This window comes from Triticum aestivum, chromosome 7B (assembly GCF_018294505.1).
Source record: "Triticum aestivum cultivar Chinese Spring chromosome 7B, IWGSC CS RefSeq v2.1, whole genome shotgun sequence".
Taxonomy (NCBI): Eukaryota; Viridiplantae; Streptophyta; class Magnoliopsida; order Poales; family Poaceae; genus Triticum; species Triticum aestivum.
In genome coordinates this window covers 738,677,127-738,689,925 of record NC_057813.1, presented here as the reverse complement: position 1 = coordinate 738,689,925, position 12,799 = coordinate 738,677,127, and the positions used below count along the sequence as shown (strand labels likewise).

The window sequence follows — 12,799 nt, the reverse complement described above, 5'->3', positions numbered from 1 at the left end:
ACAGCAGGCATCTCCTCCGACGTTGTCGTCTTCACCAAAGTCGTCGCCCCTCTCGATCTCACCTCAGATTCTCAGCTCGCGGAGATCTGGATCGTGCGACGGCCTCCAGCCGTTGGCCCTAGATAGGACGGCCCCCGGAGCACCCATGCATGCACGGAGCAGACCGCCCCGTTCCTTCGCTGCAACGCGGGCTGCAGGTTCCATTGTAGCACCGGCGATGCTCCATTGTAGCATCCGCACGTGGAGGCCGATCGTGTACCCCTGCGTGCATGCATATGCCTGCGCGCGCACGCGTATGTACACCGTGTGCAGTCGAATGTGGTGCATGTGAGCCGTACGTCCACTTCATCTTCACCGAAGCTTCCGTGGGCATGGCGTCCCCCACAGTCGCCACGAGCTCGACACCTCATCTACTCCCGACACCGACCGTACCATGGCGGGCGGCCTATATATACCCCGCACGAGCACACTTTCCCACTCATCGATCGACCTCTCTGCCAGTGCCATTCCAACATCACAAGGCAAAAGCTAGCTACCTAGACTAGACGGTACATCGACAATGGCGCCGGCGATGATGATGAAGAGCGCCGGCAACGGCGGCAGGGCGGGCGGGCACGTGCGGTCGGCGAGCGTGCCGAGCCAGAGGCACCCGCTGCTGACCCACGTCGACGACCAGCTGCGCGCGCTCCGGTCCTGGACCTCCGACCCGGGCCAGAACCCGCTGGCGCTCGCCCACGTCCGGGCGCTCCTCTGCGTGCTCGACGAGCTGCTGGAGCACTCGTACCTGCCGCCGGCCGACGCCCTGCTCGACGGCTTCCTCGCCCTCGCCGACGCCTACGGCTCCTTCCTCGCCGCCCTGCTCGCGCTCCGTGGCCACGCCGCCGAGCTCCGCGCGGCCGTTCGCCGCCGCGACGCCGGCAAGCTCGCCTCCGCGGCCCGCGCGCAGCGCCGCGCCGCCAAGGACCTCGCCGGCCTAGCCGCCGCAGTCGCCAAGTGTGTGCCCGCGCCAGTCCACACCTCCTCCTCCTCCGCCGCCGCGTCGGGTCTCGACGTGGCGTGCACCGTGGCCAAGGCCGTGGGCGACACGGCGGCCGCGTCCGCGTCCGTCTTCCTCCAGGTCGCCGCGCTCGCCGACGCGGCCGCGGCCACGGCGCTGGCGTCCTCCTCCGCCACCTCGCCCAAGCCGCGGCTGGCGCTGGTGGGCGGCAAGAGGCCCGCACCCGCCGGCGAGGACACGCACAGGGACGCGGCGGCGAGGCTGGTGGAGCTGGAGGAGTGCGTGGGCGAGCTGGAGAGCGAGAGCGAGAAGGTGTTCAGGAGCCTCCTGCGCACCAGGGTCTCCCTGCTCAACATCCACACGCCAACAATTTAGCTTCATATATTGCTATACAGTATACACACACAAGATTAATTATGAGATTTAGATTATTCGTTTAGATTATAATCAATAATTGGATCTTAATTAAGTCTCCTGCCGTGCAGTGATCTCATCTCAGGGTAAAATGATTACTGCAATATATTTGGCACACACCAATGTTTTGCATTTTCTGTTTCACAGTACTGAATTATAATTACGAAAGCGTTGATGCTTGCAACAAATTTCAGCGTCACCAAATTTCACTTCACAAAAGAGATTGACACAAGATTTATACTCCCTCTATAAAGAAATATAAAAGCAGCAATTTGGCTCCCGGGCTCAGATGAGCCCGGGCATGAACAGTAAAAAATTCAAACAATTCTAATTTTTTTTGTAGTGAAAGATGATTGAATGCATGATGTTCGTGCCAAAATTGAGAACATTTGGACATCTGAGAAGCCCTCATAAAAAAGACAAAATTGGGGTCTGTAAAAAAGTTTACTGTTTTGTACAATTTAGACCTGATTTATCTTTTTTGCCGAGAGCTGCTCAAATGCCCAAATGCTCTGGAATTTGGCACCAACATCACGCACTCATGCATATTCACCACACACAAAAATGGAACTTTTTTCGTTTTTCTTGTTTTTACTGTTCACCGGGTGCATCTGAGCTCGGTTTTCGGAATGCATAAAGAGTGCAAGTTGCATAAAACCATTTTAGAGCTGCTCCATATAGTTCATCTTTTACAATAATATATCACATTCAATGTTTCGACAAATTATGAAACATATAGACACGTTCATATGGATGTATACTATATTCATCGAAAGTTTTATGATGATATACATGAACATGAGAACTATACAAAAAAGAAAAATTCATGATTTTAAAAACGGCGACCAGTATGCATCTGCTGTTCACTATTAAAAAATCCATGAATTTATCTTTCATTTCTAGCTCACGTGTCTGATGGAAATATGCCTTAGAGACAATAATAAAGTTGTTATTATTTTATATTTCCTTATTCATGATAAAGGTTTATTATTCATGCTAGAATTGTATTGACCAGAAACTTAAATACATGTGTGAATACATAAACAAATACCGTGTCCCTAGTAAGCCTCTATTGGACTGGCTCGTTGATGTTTCCTAACCATAGACATGAGCTGTCATTTGATAATGGGATCACATCATTAGGAGAATGATGTGATGGACAAGACCCATTCGCTAGCTTAGCATTTGATCGTACGGTTTATTGCTATTGCTTTCTTGATGTCAAATACATATTCTTTCGACTATGAGATCATGCAACTCCCAGATACCGGATGAATATCTTGTGTGCTATCCAATGTCAGAAGGTAACTGGGTGATCATAAAGATGCTCTACAGGTATCTCCGAAGGTGTCTGTTGAGTTGGCATGGATCAAGATTAGGATTTTTCACTCCGTCTATCGGAGAGGTGTCTCTGGGCCCTCTCGGTAATACACATCACAAGAAGCTTGCATGCATAATGACTAAGGAGTTAGTTATGAGATGATGTATTACAGAACAAGTAAAGAGACTTGCCGTTGAAGAGATTGAACTAGGTATGTAGATACCGACGATCGAATCTCGGGCAAGTAACATACCGACGGACAATGGGAATTACGTACGTTGTCATAACGGTTCGACCGATAAAGATCTTCGTATAATATGTAGGAACCAATATGGGCATCCAGGTTCCGCTATTGGTTTTTGACTGGAGAGGTGTCTCGGTCATATCTACATAGTTCTCGAACCCGTAAGGTCCGCACGCTTAACGTTCGATGACGATATAGTGTTATATGAGTTATGTGATTTGGTGACTGAATGTTGTTCAGAGTCCCGGATGAGATCACGGACATGCCGAGGAGCTCTGGAATGGTTCGAAGGTAAAGATTGATATATAGGATGATACTATTTGGACATCGGGAGAGTTTCGGGGGTACCGGATAGTCATCGGATCACCTGAAGGGGTTCCGGAAGGCCCTCGGAGGTCTATGGGCCTAATGGGCTAGATGAGGCACACACCAGCCCGCAAGGGGGCTAGCGCCCCCTCTCCCTGGCTGGCCGACCCTAGGGGAAGGAAAGGGGAAGGCTTGGCCCCTCCTGCCTTTCCCTCCTCATGGGAGAAAGGAAAGGGGGGAGCGCCACCCTCCCTTGCCTTTCCCACGCGCCTAAGAAAGGCAAGGGGGGCGCAGCTAGGGCAAGCCCTAGGTGGCCGCCGGCCACTTGTGGAGCCATAGGCTGCCTCCCCTCCTCCCCACACACCTATATATACATGAGGAGGGGGCGCCACACAAGACACAACACCTAGATCTTTGAAACTAGATCTCATGTTTATAGGTTTTCATAAAAAAATCACAAAAACAAGGAAAATCAACCAAGCCAAAAGCATGATTTTTTTAAACTTTTTTACCTTTCCGAAAGACACAATTCTACCTCTCGCGGCATCAAATCTAAGCCTCTCGTGGAAGCAAAAGGAAGAAAATGCATTTTTGCCTTTCCGAGAGGCACCTCTGGCATAAGCAAACCTATGCCTTTACGAGAAGCAAAATTGAGCCTCTTCTGGAAACAAATAAAAAAAAGAAAAACATGTTTTTTCCTTCTCGAAGGCACGGTGCCTCTCGTGGAAGCGTATCTATGCCTGCACGAGAAGCAAATCTGCGCCTCCTGCGGGAGGGGAAAACGCCTTTTTCTCCGCTAAGAAATCATGCTTTCTCCAAAACAGGGTGAAAACCAAAAACCCGAAAAAAAATCATCTAAAACCTGAACGCATACAAAAATAAAATAAAAAACCATGAGGGAGCGCCCATCATGCGACGTAACAGTGGTTCACAGCACACCAAGTGGCGTGCTCTCGGCCTACCAAAGTGACTCCTGCAAGGCTACGCGAACGGCTACCCCTTGATTAGTTTGCTGTTATAGATTGCTTCTAGCGAGACCGAGGCCTCGCTTGAAGGGAGGCGCAAGACGGGCTGGCCCAGCGCACGGGAAGCCACAACTTCAGTTTTTTTGTTTTTTCCCTTGTTTGTTTTTGTTTTCATTTATTTTCTTTTTTTACTTTTGTTTAAATGTTCTAAATAAATGTATTACAAAAAAAAATTACATAAAACATTCCGAAAAAAAGTTAACCAAGCATTTGAAAATATTTAATGTGTATAGAAAAAAATGTTTCTCATGTATAAGAAAAATGTATACAATAAATACATAATGTGTGTGAAAAAATGAATTTTTTTAATCCAAGCATTTAAAAAAATGTTAAACAAGTAGAAAAAAATATTGACCATGTATTCAAAGAAAAATCTTAAACTCATATTTGAAAAAAGTTGTGAATTTAATCAGAACAGGCAGACAGGCAAAAACTAGCAACGATTTTCGTATTAATCGACGCGCTCAGTGTCAGTACAGGCATTTTTTTTACAAGGAAACTATACAAACATGTTTGCGAAAAGAACATTTTTACTAGATCAATGTGGTTCCTACAAGTTGGACCCTCGTGTAATCACCGAAAAACATACAGGCGAGTCGACTTATGCGACGAACAGCTCTGCCTGCCCGTCGATGAAGAGGCTCATGAACTCCTCCCCGTCCACGGTCTCCTTCTCGATGAGGAGGTTGGCGAGCCTGTGGAGGATGTCGATGTGGGTGTTGATGATCTGCGTCGCGCGCGAGTAGGCCGTCTCCACGAGTTCCCTGACCTCGGCGTCTACGATGTCCGCCGTGGCCATCGAGTAGTCCTTCTGGCTCGACATCTGCGGCCAAAACACAATGCGGAAATGTCAGGTTACTAGTATTCAGAACTGTTTGCTTTAGCCGGTGACAGACATTAATTTCCGAGAAGGTGAGATACTGGGCCTAAAAGGAAATGGTAGTGTTTGTTTCGTCACTGCTTTCAAGTTTGAATAGACCTTCGACAAAACAATCTACCCGCATCGTATTGGACTACTGGCGGCATACCTGCTGGCCCAAGAAAGGGTTTCCACCAGATGACCCGATGGCGACTTGCCCAATCTTCTTGCTGAACCCAAACCTTTCAACCATTTGTCTGGCGACACGTGAGACCTGCATGAAGTCGCTGGATGCCCCGGTTGTCACATTGTCTTGCCCAAAGATCACCTCCTCGGCAACCCTGCAAAAGAGGTTATACATGTTATTGTTAGCACACAAGACATCCAACACAGTGCAAAGTTGCAGTAACTAGTGGATGCATAAATAAATACAATTTCCACACACACAAAATAAATAAATAACGCACCTGCCACCAAGTGCCACAGCCATTTGGTTCTCTAGGTAGCTCCTGCTGTACAGCCCAGACTCGAGCCTCTCTTCGCTTGGAGCAAAGAACGTGAGCCCACCAGCTTGACCACGAGGAATGATGGAAATCTTGGCAACAGGGTCATATTCAGGCATCAGGGCACCGACGAGGGCATGTCCAGCCTCTGCAAATCCAAAAGTTTACATACACATATTAGGAACCTGTGCACTCCACAAGATGATTTCAACAACTGATGGTCACAAAAAATTACCATGGTAAGCCACAAGCTTCCTCTTCTGTTCTGAAACAACTGCATTCTTCTTCTCGGGCCCAGCAATGATCCTCTCCAGAGCATCAGAGATCTCGTCCTTGCTTATCTCCTTCAGATCACGACGAGCGGCAAGGATGGCAGCCTCATTCATCAAGTTCTGAAGATCAGCACCGGTGAAACCAGGTGTCCTTCTGGCAACCTTATCAAAGTCTACATCCTTCGCCAATGCCTTTCCTCTGGAGTGAACCTATTAGATGAAAAAAAATGATATGTAAGCTGCAGCATACAACTAATATGATCAATAAAACTCATCAAGCAGGGGAAGCCAAAGAAAATTCAGCACACCTTGTACCTAGAAGGTTAGCAGAACTTATAATATATTAAAATTCCTACTGTTATGCACCAGCCAGGGTTGATAAACGATTAAATATGAAGTCGTAGACCCAGACACCCGGTAGAATGGTGAACCGTGTTACAGAAGTAATGTACTTAAAAGTGTGACAGATACAAATAATTTAAAGGAGGCTTAGGTGGTCTAGACCAGATATGGCAATAAGCGAAAGTTTTCTCCACCCTGATGTTATTATACTGTACAACAATACATAACATCTTGAAATGCATTTTTACATGCTCTTAAACTTTCAAAGTTATGCACATTGTGTTGTTAACTTGCTAGTTGCTACCTGTCATACCCATTCTGAACTGGATTGTTGGCAATTGATTTTAGCTGATAATAGTGCAGATTTTTTGCCATTAGTTACCAAAATAATAACTTCGATAGAAATGATAAATACACAACCGAAAGCACAGATAAATTACTAGTGACAATTTTGTGATTTACAGAACTGAGGAAACAACTTGAAAAAAAAAAAGTATATCTTGTTCATATTAGTTAGCTATAGGAAGATCAAGTTAGGTTGCATTCATATTCCGCTTGGAACAGATTATGAAGAAATTTTGGATATCAATTCATAGTTTTAGATGATGACCCACTGAGTTCATTTTCGGACCACACTCAGTGATGTTTCTGAGATCAAAACTTGTTTAGCTCAAGTTAAACTAAGAAAGTACTCCCTCCGTTCCAAAATAGATGACTAAAGTTAGTACAAAGTTGGGTCATCTATTTTGGAACGGAGGGAGTAAGAAACAAGTGCATAACTAAAGCCTAGAAATGCCGACCAAACTAGTTATGTAAAGATCTATAGTTTTGGACAAAGTATGTAAGTAGCAAGAAATTGAAAATGATCTCTAGGGTAAACTAAGGAAGTGATGAGCAACTGCAAATCGAAAAAGCATAAAAACTGATAAAATTAGTTGTCTAAGCAAAATAATCAGTACTCATTAGGAATGTAAGGTCAAAGAGATTGAGTTGTTTTTGCAACAATGCAAGAAAGTGCTTTATCAAGAGGCCAGGTTTGCACTCAGTGTGGTTGTATCACCTTGATTCGACGATTGAATGAATTTCTCTTTATAATTTTGTTCTTCGAGAAAGAGCTGATAGACTAGTTAACTACAAAGCTCCAACTCTACTAAGGATATACTGGCAAACCATATGGCAAGCTACCCTTCAGTTGGCTTTATCAAAGCAAGTTGAACTGTAGTTGTGATTATCTACACCAGTTCAACATAGAGATTGAGTTATACCCAAACATTTCTGAAAATTTAACCATTTGGCATGAAACATATCAGGTAAACTGTTCAAGGTTTAGACTTGAAACTAAGTTTATCATGCTGCGAGAATGTAAGTATCCCTTCCACATTCATGGACAGCAATTATGTCTTCAGAGAATAGCAGCAATGGCAGCAATCAAGTTTATGGGTTGGGTTTTCAGAATTCAGAACAGTATGAACTAAGCAAAGCAATCATAATTAATTCTTCACAAGTATGATAAGCAGCAGGGATTGCTCACCTCGAGGATCCTGACACGGCCGGCGACATCCGGACGGTCGACGGTGACCTGCCGATCAAACCGCCCTGGCCGCAGAAGCGCCGAGTCGAGCACATCCGGCCTGTTGGTCGCGGCGAGCACGATGACACCGCTGTTTCCGGAGAAGCCGTCCATCTCCGTGAGCAGCTGGTTAATGGTCTGCTCCCTCTCATCGTTCCCCCCACCCATTCCGGCACCACGCTGCCTCCCGACGGCGTCAATCTCATCGATGAAGACGATGCAGGGCGCCTTGGCCTTGGCCTTCTCGAAGAGGTCCCTCACCCTGGACGCGCCGACGCCGACGAAGAGCTCGACGAACTCAGACGCGGCGCAGGAGAAGAAGGGCACCCCGGCCTCCCCGGCGACGGCCCGGGCGAGCAGCGTCTTGCCGGTCCCGGGCGGGCCGACGAGCAGGCAGCCCTTGGGGATCTTGGCCCCGAGCGCGGTGTACTTGTCGGGGTTCTTGAGGAAATCCACCACCTCCTGCAGCTCGAGCTTGGCCTGGTCGGCGCCGGCGACGTCCTGGAAGGTGACCCCGGTCTCGGGCACCTCCTGGAACTTGCTCTTGGAGCGGCCGAAGTCCATGGGCCCGCCCATCCCGCCGGGGCCGCCGCCCGGCCCGCCCTGCGCGCGGCGGAAGAGGAAGAAGAGCCCCGCGAAGGCGATGAAGGGGAAGAGCAGGTTCCCCACGAAGGCGAGGAACCCCCCCGGCCCCGCGGCGTCGCCCTCGGCGACGGAGATGTCGACGCCGTTGGTGGCGAGGATGTCGATGAGGTCGGGGTCGTTGGGCACGACGACGGAGGCGCGGCGGCCGTCGACGGCCGTGAGCTGCAGCATGCCGCCGTCCTTGGAGAAGCGCACGCGCTCGACCTTGCCCTTCTTGACGGCCGCGAGGAACTCGCTGTAGCGCCACTGGCCGCCGTCGGGGATGTCGGCGGCCTGGGTCGCCGACCCGGGCTTGGGCGCGGTGAGCAGGGTGTCGGCGAAGGGGTTCGCGGCGGGCGTCGGCGCCTCGGCCTGCAGCTGCAGCTGCGGGGCCGCCGCCTCCTGCGGCGCGGGGGCATCGACGGCGAGGGCGGGGAAGGCCGGCGAGGCGGCGAGCGCGAGGAGCAGGGCGGGCACGGGCCGGGAGGAGACCGGGAGGCGCGGCGGCCGGATGGAGGAGGGCTTGGGGAGGGACGCGGTGATGAGGAGGTGGGAGGAGGAGAGGGAAGGGGGCGCCATGGCTGCTTGCTCGGTGATTCACCGGCGGAGTCTGGGGTGGGGAGGAGGAGATATAAGGGAAAGATTGGTTTTTTGTGGACGTGGAGGCGACGGCGGCCATAGATGGCTTTGGGGCTGTGATATCTCGACCAATTCTCCCAACCTCTTCACCCCCACACTGCAAGCAACTCTCACCGACTGACCAACTGAAAATGAGAGGCTCCTGATTTATCATAATTTTGATCACCATGGTTGGAAACAAATTATTTTAGGGAACAAAATGATGATTGATCATGTTTTGGATGCAACAAATCCATTTTCATTTTCATTGAGGAAACCATCACAATCTAACATGGTCAGTAAAGTGTGTAGGTGCAAAGGGACATCTGCCTACTTTGTGAGGGTGAGAATTAAGATGGTCTTTTTTTGTTTGTTTGGACTAGAAAGAAGGAAATGGGGGTTTGGTAGTTTGTGTGAGGTGTGAGGCTTGGGGCCGTGGAAGAAGAACTGAACGAGAGAGTTCCACCGATGGAAGGGAGGACTCACACACTCACTCCTCCTCAAGATCTTCTTTTCTTTCTCCTCTGTCCCCTCTCTCCATGTGTTTCCCCTTTTTTACTTGTAGCATTCTTTTCTTTTTTTGGTCAACTTTAGGAAACTAGATGATACCCCATGTGTTGCGTACCTGTAGGAACCGCGTTAAAACAAACGCATCAACAAGCACTTCAAAAATAAAAAAATGAAAATACAAACATAAGAGTGTTCTTCGTTTAATAATAATACATATGAAGTATGTCACAAAATGATGCATAAAAGGAGAAACTTTTCGGAGTCGGCTTAATGTGACATCATATTTGATCTGAAGCATAAACTATATATATATATATATATATATATATATATATATATATATATATATATATATATATATATATATATATATATATATATATATATATATATTTGGGACACCTAGGTGCCCAGGCTCCTTACACCGTGACCGTTGGATCTTAGCCTGATGCATGCAGATTATGAAGGGTGCGAATATATTAAGCACCTTCCATATATGTTGTATGAAAATAATTGGTAAGTAACAATAAATGTATGATTTATGTGCCTTAATGTCATGCGTCAAATAGAAAAGTGATAACTACAATTTCTTCTTAATTTATTTCATTGTACGTAAGAATGGAAAGTCCTCTCAAGGTATATACATTCAACCTTAGTATTTTTATGAGGTATGCGTGTGCAGTCCTTGTGTATACTATACATATACATGTACAGACGTCTTAGGTATATATACCTACCTTTGACATATTTTCAACTGACACTGCATATTAAAGTTGAGATCACATGCGCGTATAATGTTATTGGGTATATAACTTTTGAGTATACCACATTTTAATTATATTATGGGGGCATATCATTTTTGGGTATGTCCCGAGTATCATTTACGGGTATGTCTTGAACGAGAATACATGTACTAGAAAAGAGTTTATCATTTTTTGTACCAGATTTGTGCACATACTGAACATATTTTGAGATATTTGCATACCCATGATATTTTTGGGTATATACATTGTATCTCGTTAGTATGTATTTGAAATCTCGAGCATGTCTCTATGTACGAGAATATGATACAAAATATAATATTAGGTTATTATATGATGTTTGATTCGTTAGGCTATTTAAAGCATGTTACACACTATTTATAATGTTATGTCCCTAGTAATATAAGAATATAATTAAAAAAATAATATGGGTATGTACTCATAAATTTCTCTCTACAATATTTAAATGTCAGATTTTTGACATACGCAACATTTTTGGGATATAATTTCCGTAAGGTACATGCTTAGACCAGTACTACCTTTTATAGGGTACGCATGCGCAATTCTCATGCATAGTATATATATGCACCCACTAATATATTGGGTATATGTACATACCTTCGAAGTATATTGGAACGATAGTCTGTACCCTCAAAATTCTGGATATTTCACATTCGAGTATATTGATTTTGTATGTACATACATTTGTTTTGGAAAGAATCAAATGGAGATCATGTACGCAAGGGAAGTTATGCATGTGTGTATTTATTTAGAAACAAATGCATACGTGCTAACTTTGGAAGGGAAATATCATAAATGGAAAAGTCTTGCATGCAAAATTTAATGGGTTTGGATCCACGACGCATTAACGTAAAACCAGCTAGGTGCCCAGACACCTAGGTGCCCCTAACATTTTACCTATATATATATATATATATATATATAATATATATATATATATATATATATATCGCAAAAATCTAATTTGTGACTAACATTGATGAGTTAATTCTCTCGGAAAAATACATGCATGACTTAATGAAGTGGCATGGTTTGCATGGATGTATTAATGCAAGAAGTGTAACTTATGAGTACATGCATGACTTCTAAGGTCAAACGATTTTGATCATATGGGCACAAATAATTAAGGTGATGTGGAAGCACGCATGTTGAGATAAATCTAGTAGTGGGGCTAACTATTGAGATATAGTAGATTTGATATTCTTTACTCCCTCTCTCTCAGTTTACAAGGCGTGCGCGTACCCTTAAGTCGTCAATTTGACTAACCTAATATAAGTCATATATTACAGAAAATATACCAAAATAAACTTCAGATGTTCTATTTTCAAATGCTACTATAATTTTTGTGTTATATAGTTTATATTAGGATGATAAAATTGACAACCTAGGTATACCCGCAGGACTTGCAAACTGGAACGGAGGGAGTACATCATATTGACCAAGCTTGAGTAATGGTTTGTTTATTTAGCTAGCGTACAACACTATGGGAGGTTTATCTCGCCAAAAAAGTACATGGTGGACTAAGGGCGCGTTTGGTTCACATCTCTGTTTTAGAGCATTTTTCATACTTGTCCCAGTCGGGTCTGGTTGGGAAAATGTAGGCTAAAAACCAACATTTGCATGTAGTTTGGTTGCCTGCATTAGGCTTTCTGCATGAGGGAATAAACTAGTCAGCACATTGTTTGGTAGCCTACGTCGTTGTTGTTAAACAAACACGTTGTTTGGTTGCAAACGGCTAAATATGTGATCACCACTTCTCACTAATGGTGATCTTACCACGCACACTGAACATTATTTTATCCTAGCTAGGAAACAAATGGCAGTTTATCCTAGCTACTAGCAGATGACAGTACAAGTTAGTAAGAGCCGGCGTGGATAATTCAGTGATGCTAACTAGGCGCTCCCTCTTCCTCTTCCTCTGCTGCTTATGTGATGCTTCCTCTTCCTCGCTTCTGCTGCTGCCTCTTTCTTCTTCTTCCTCTTGTTCTTCTGCTTCAGATCCTTATCTGACCTCTATTGTCCCTCATTGCCTGAGTCCACTCCAACCTTTTGTTCTTCCATGCTTCGTTGTCGAACGCCTTCACACCATGGCCGGGGCTGATCACCTCATCAGGAGTCACATCATCCTCCTCCGGCACAAATTCATCAACTCCCCATTGCAGGATCCAGTTGTGAATGATGCAACATGCAAGAACAAGCTTCACATGGGTAGGGTAAGGGTGGAATGGCTTCTGATCCAGGATCTTAAACCTATTCTTAAGAGCTCCAAAGGCCCTCCCAACAGTCACTCTAAGGCTGGAGTGTGTGAGATTGAATAGTTCTTAAGGAGTCCTAGAATAGTTCCTACTAGCAAACTCATTCAGATGGTACCTGATTTTCCTGAAGGGGGGAAGAACACCTGGCCAACATGCA

General features: G+C 45.7%; 1 protein-coding gene across 1 annotated transcript; it reads right to left on the bottom strand.

Moving 5' to 3' along the window:
• Window positions 1–4,732: 4,732 nt before the first annotated feature.
• On the bottom strand, window positions 4,733–9,112 carry LOC123162610 (ATP-dependent zinc metalloprotease FTSH 1, chloroplastic). The gene is made up of 5 exons (XM_044580377.1): window positions 7,815–9,112; window positions 5,905–6,151; window positions 5,634–5,817; window positions 5,336–5,507; window positions 4,733–5,130 (listed from the first exon to the last, which is right to left on the bottom strand). Exons 1-5 carry the CDS (start codon window positions 9,054–9,056, stop codon window positions 4,909–4,911), a joined length of 2,067 nt encoding a protein of 688 aa, XP_044436312.1. The 5' UTR covers window positions 9,057–9,112; the 3' UTR covers window positions 4,733–4,908.
• Window positions 9,113–12,799: the final 3,687 nt, after the last annotated feature.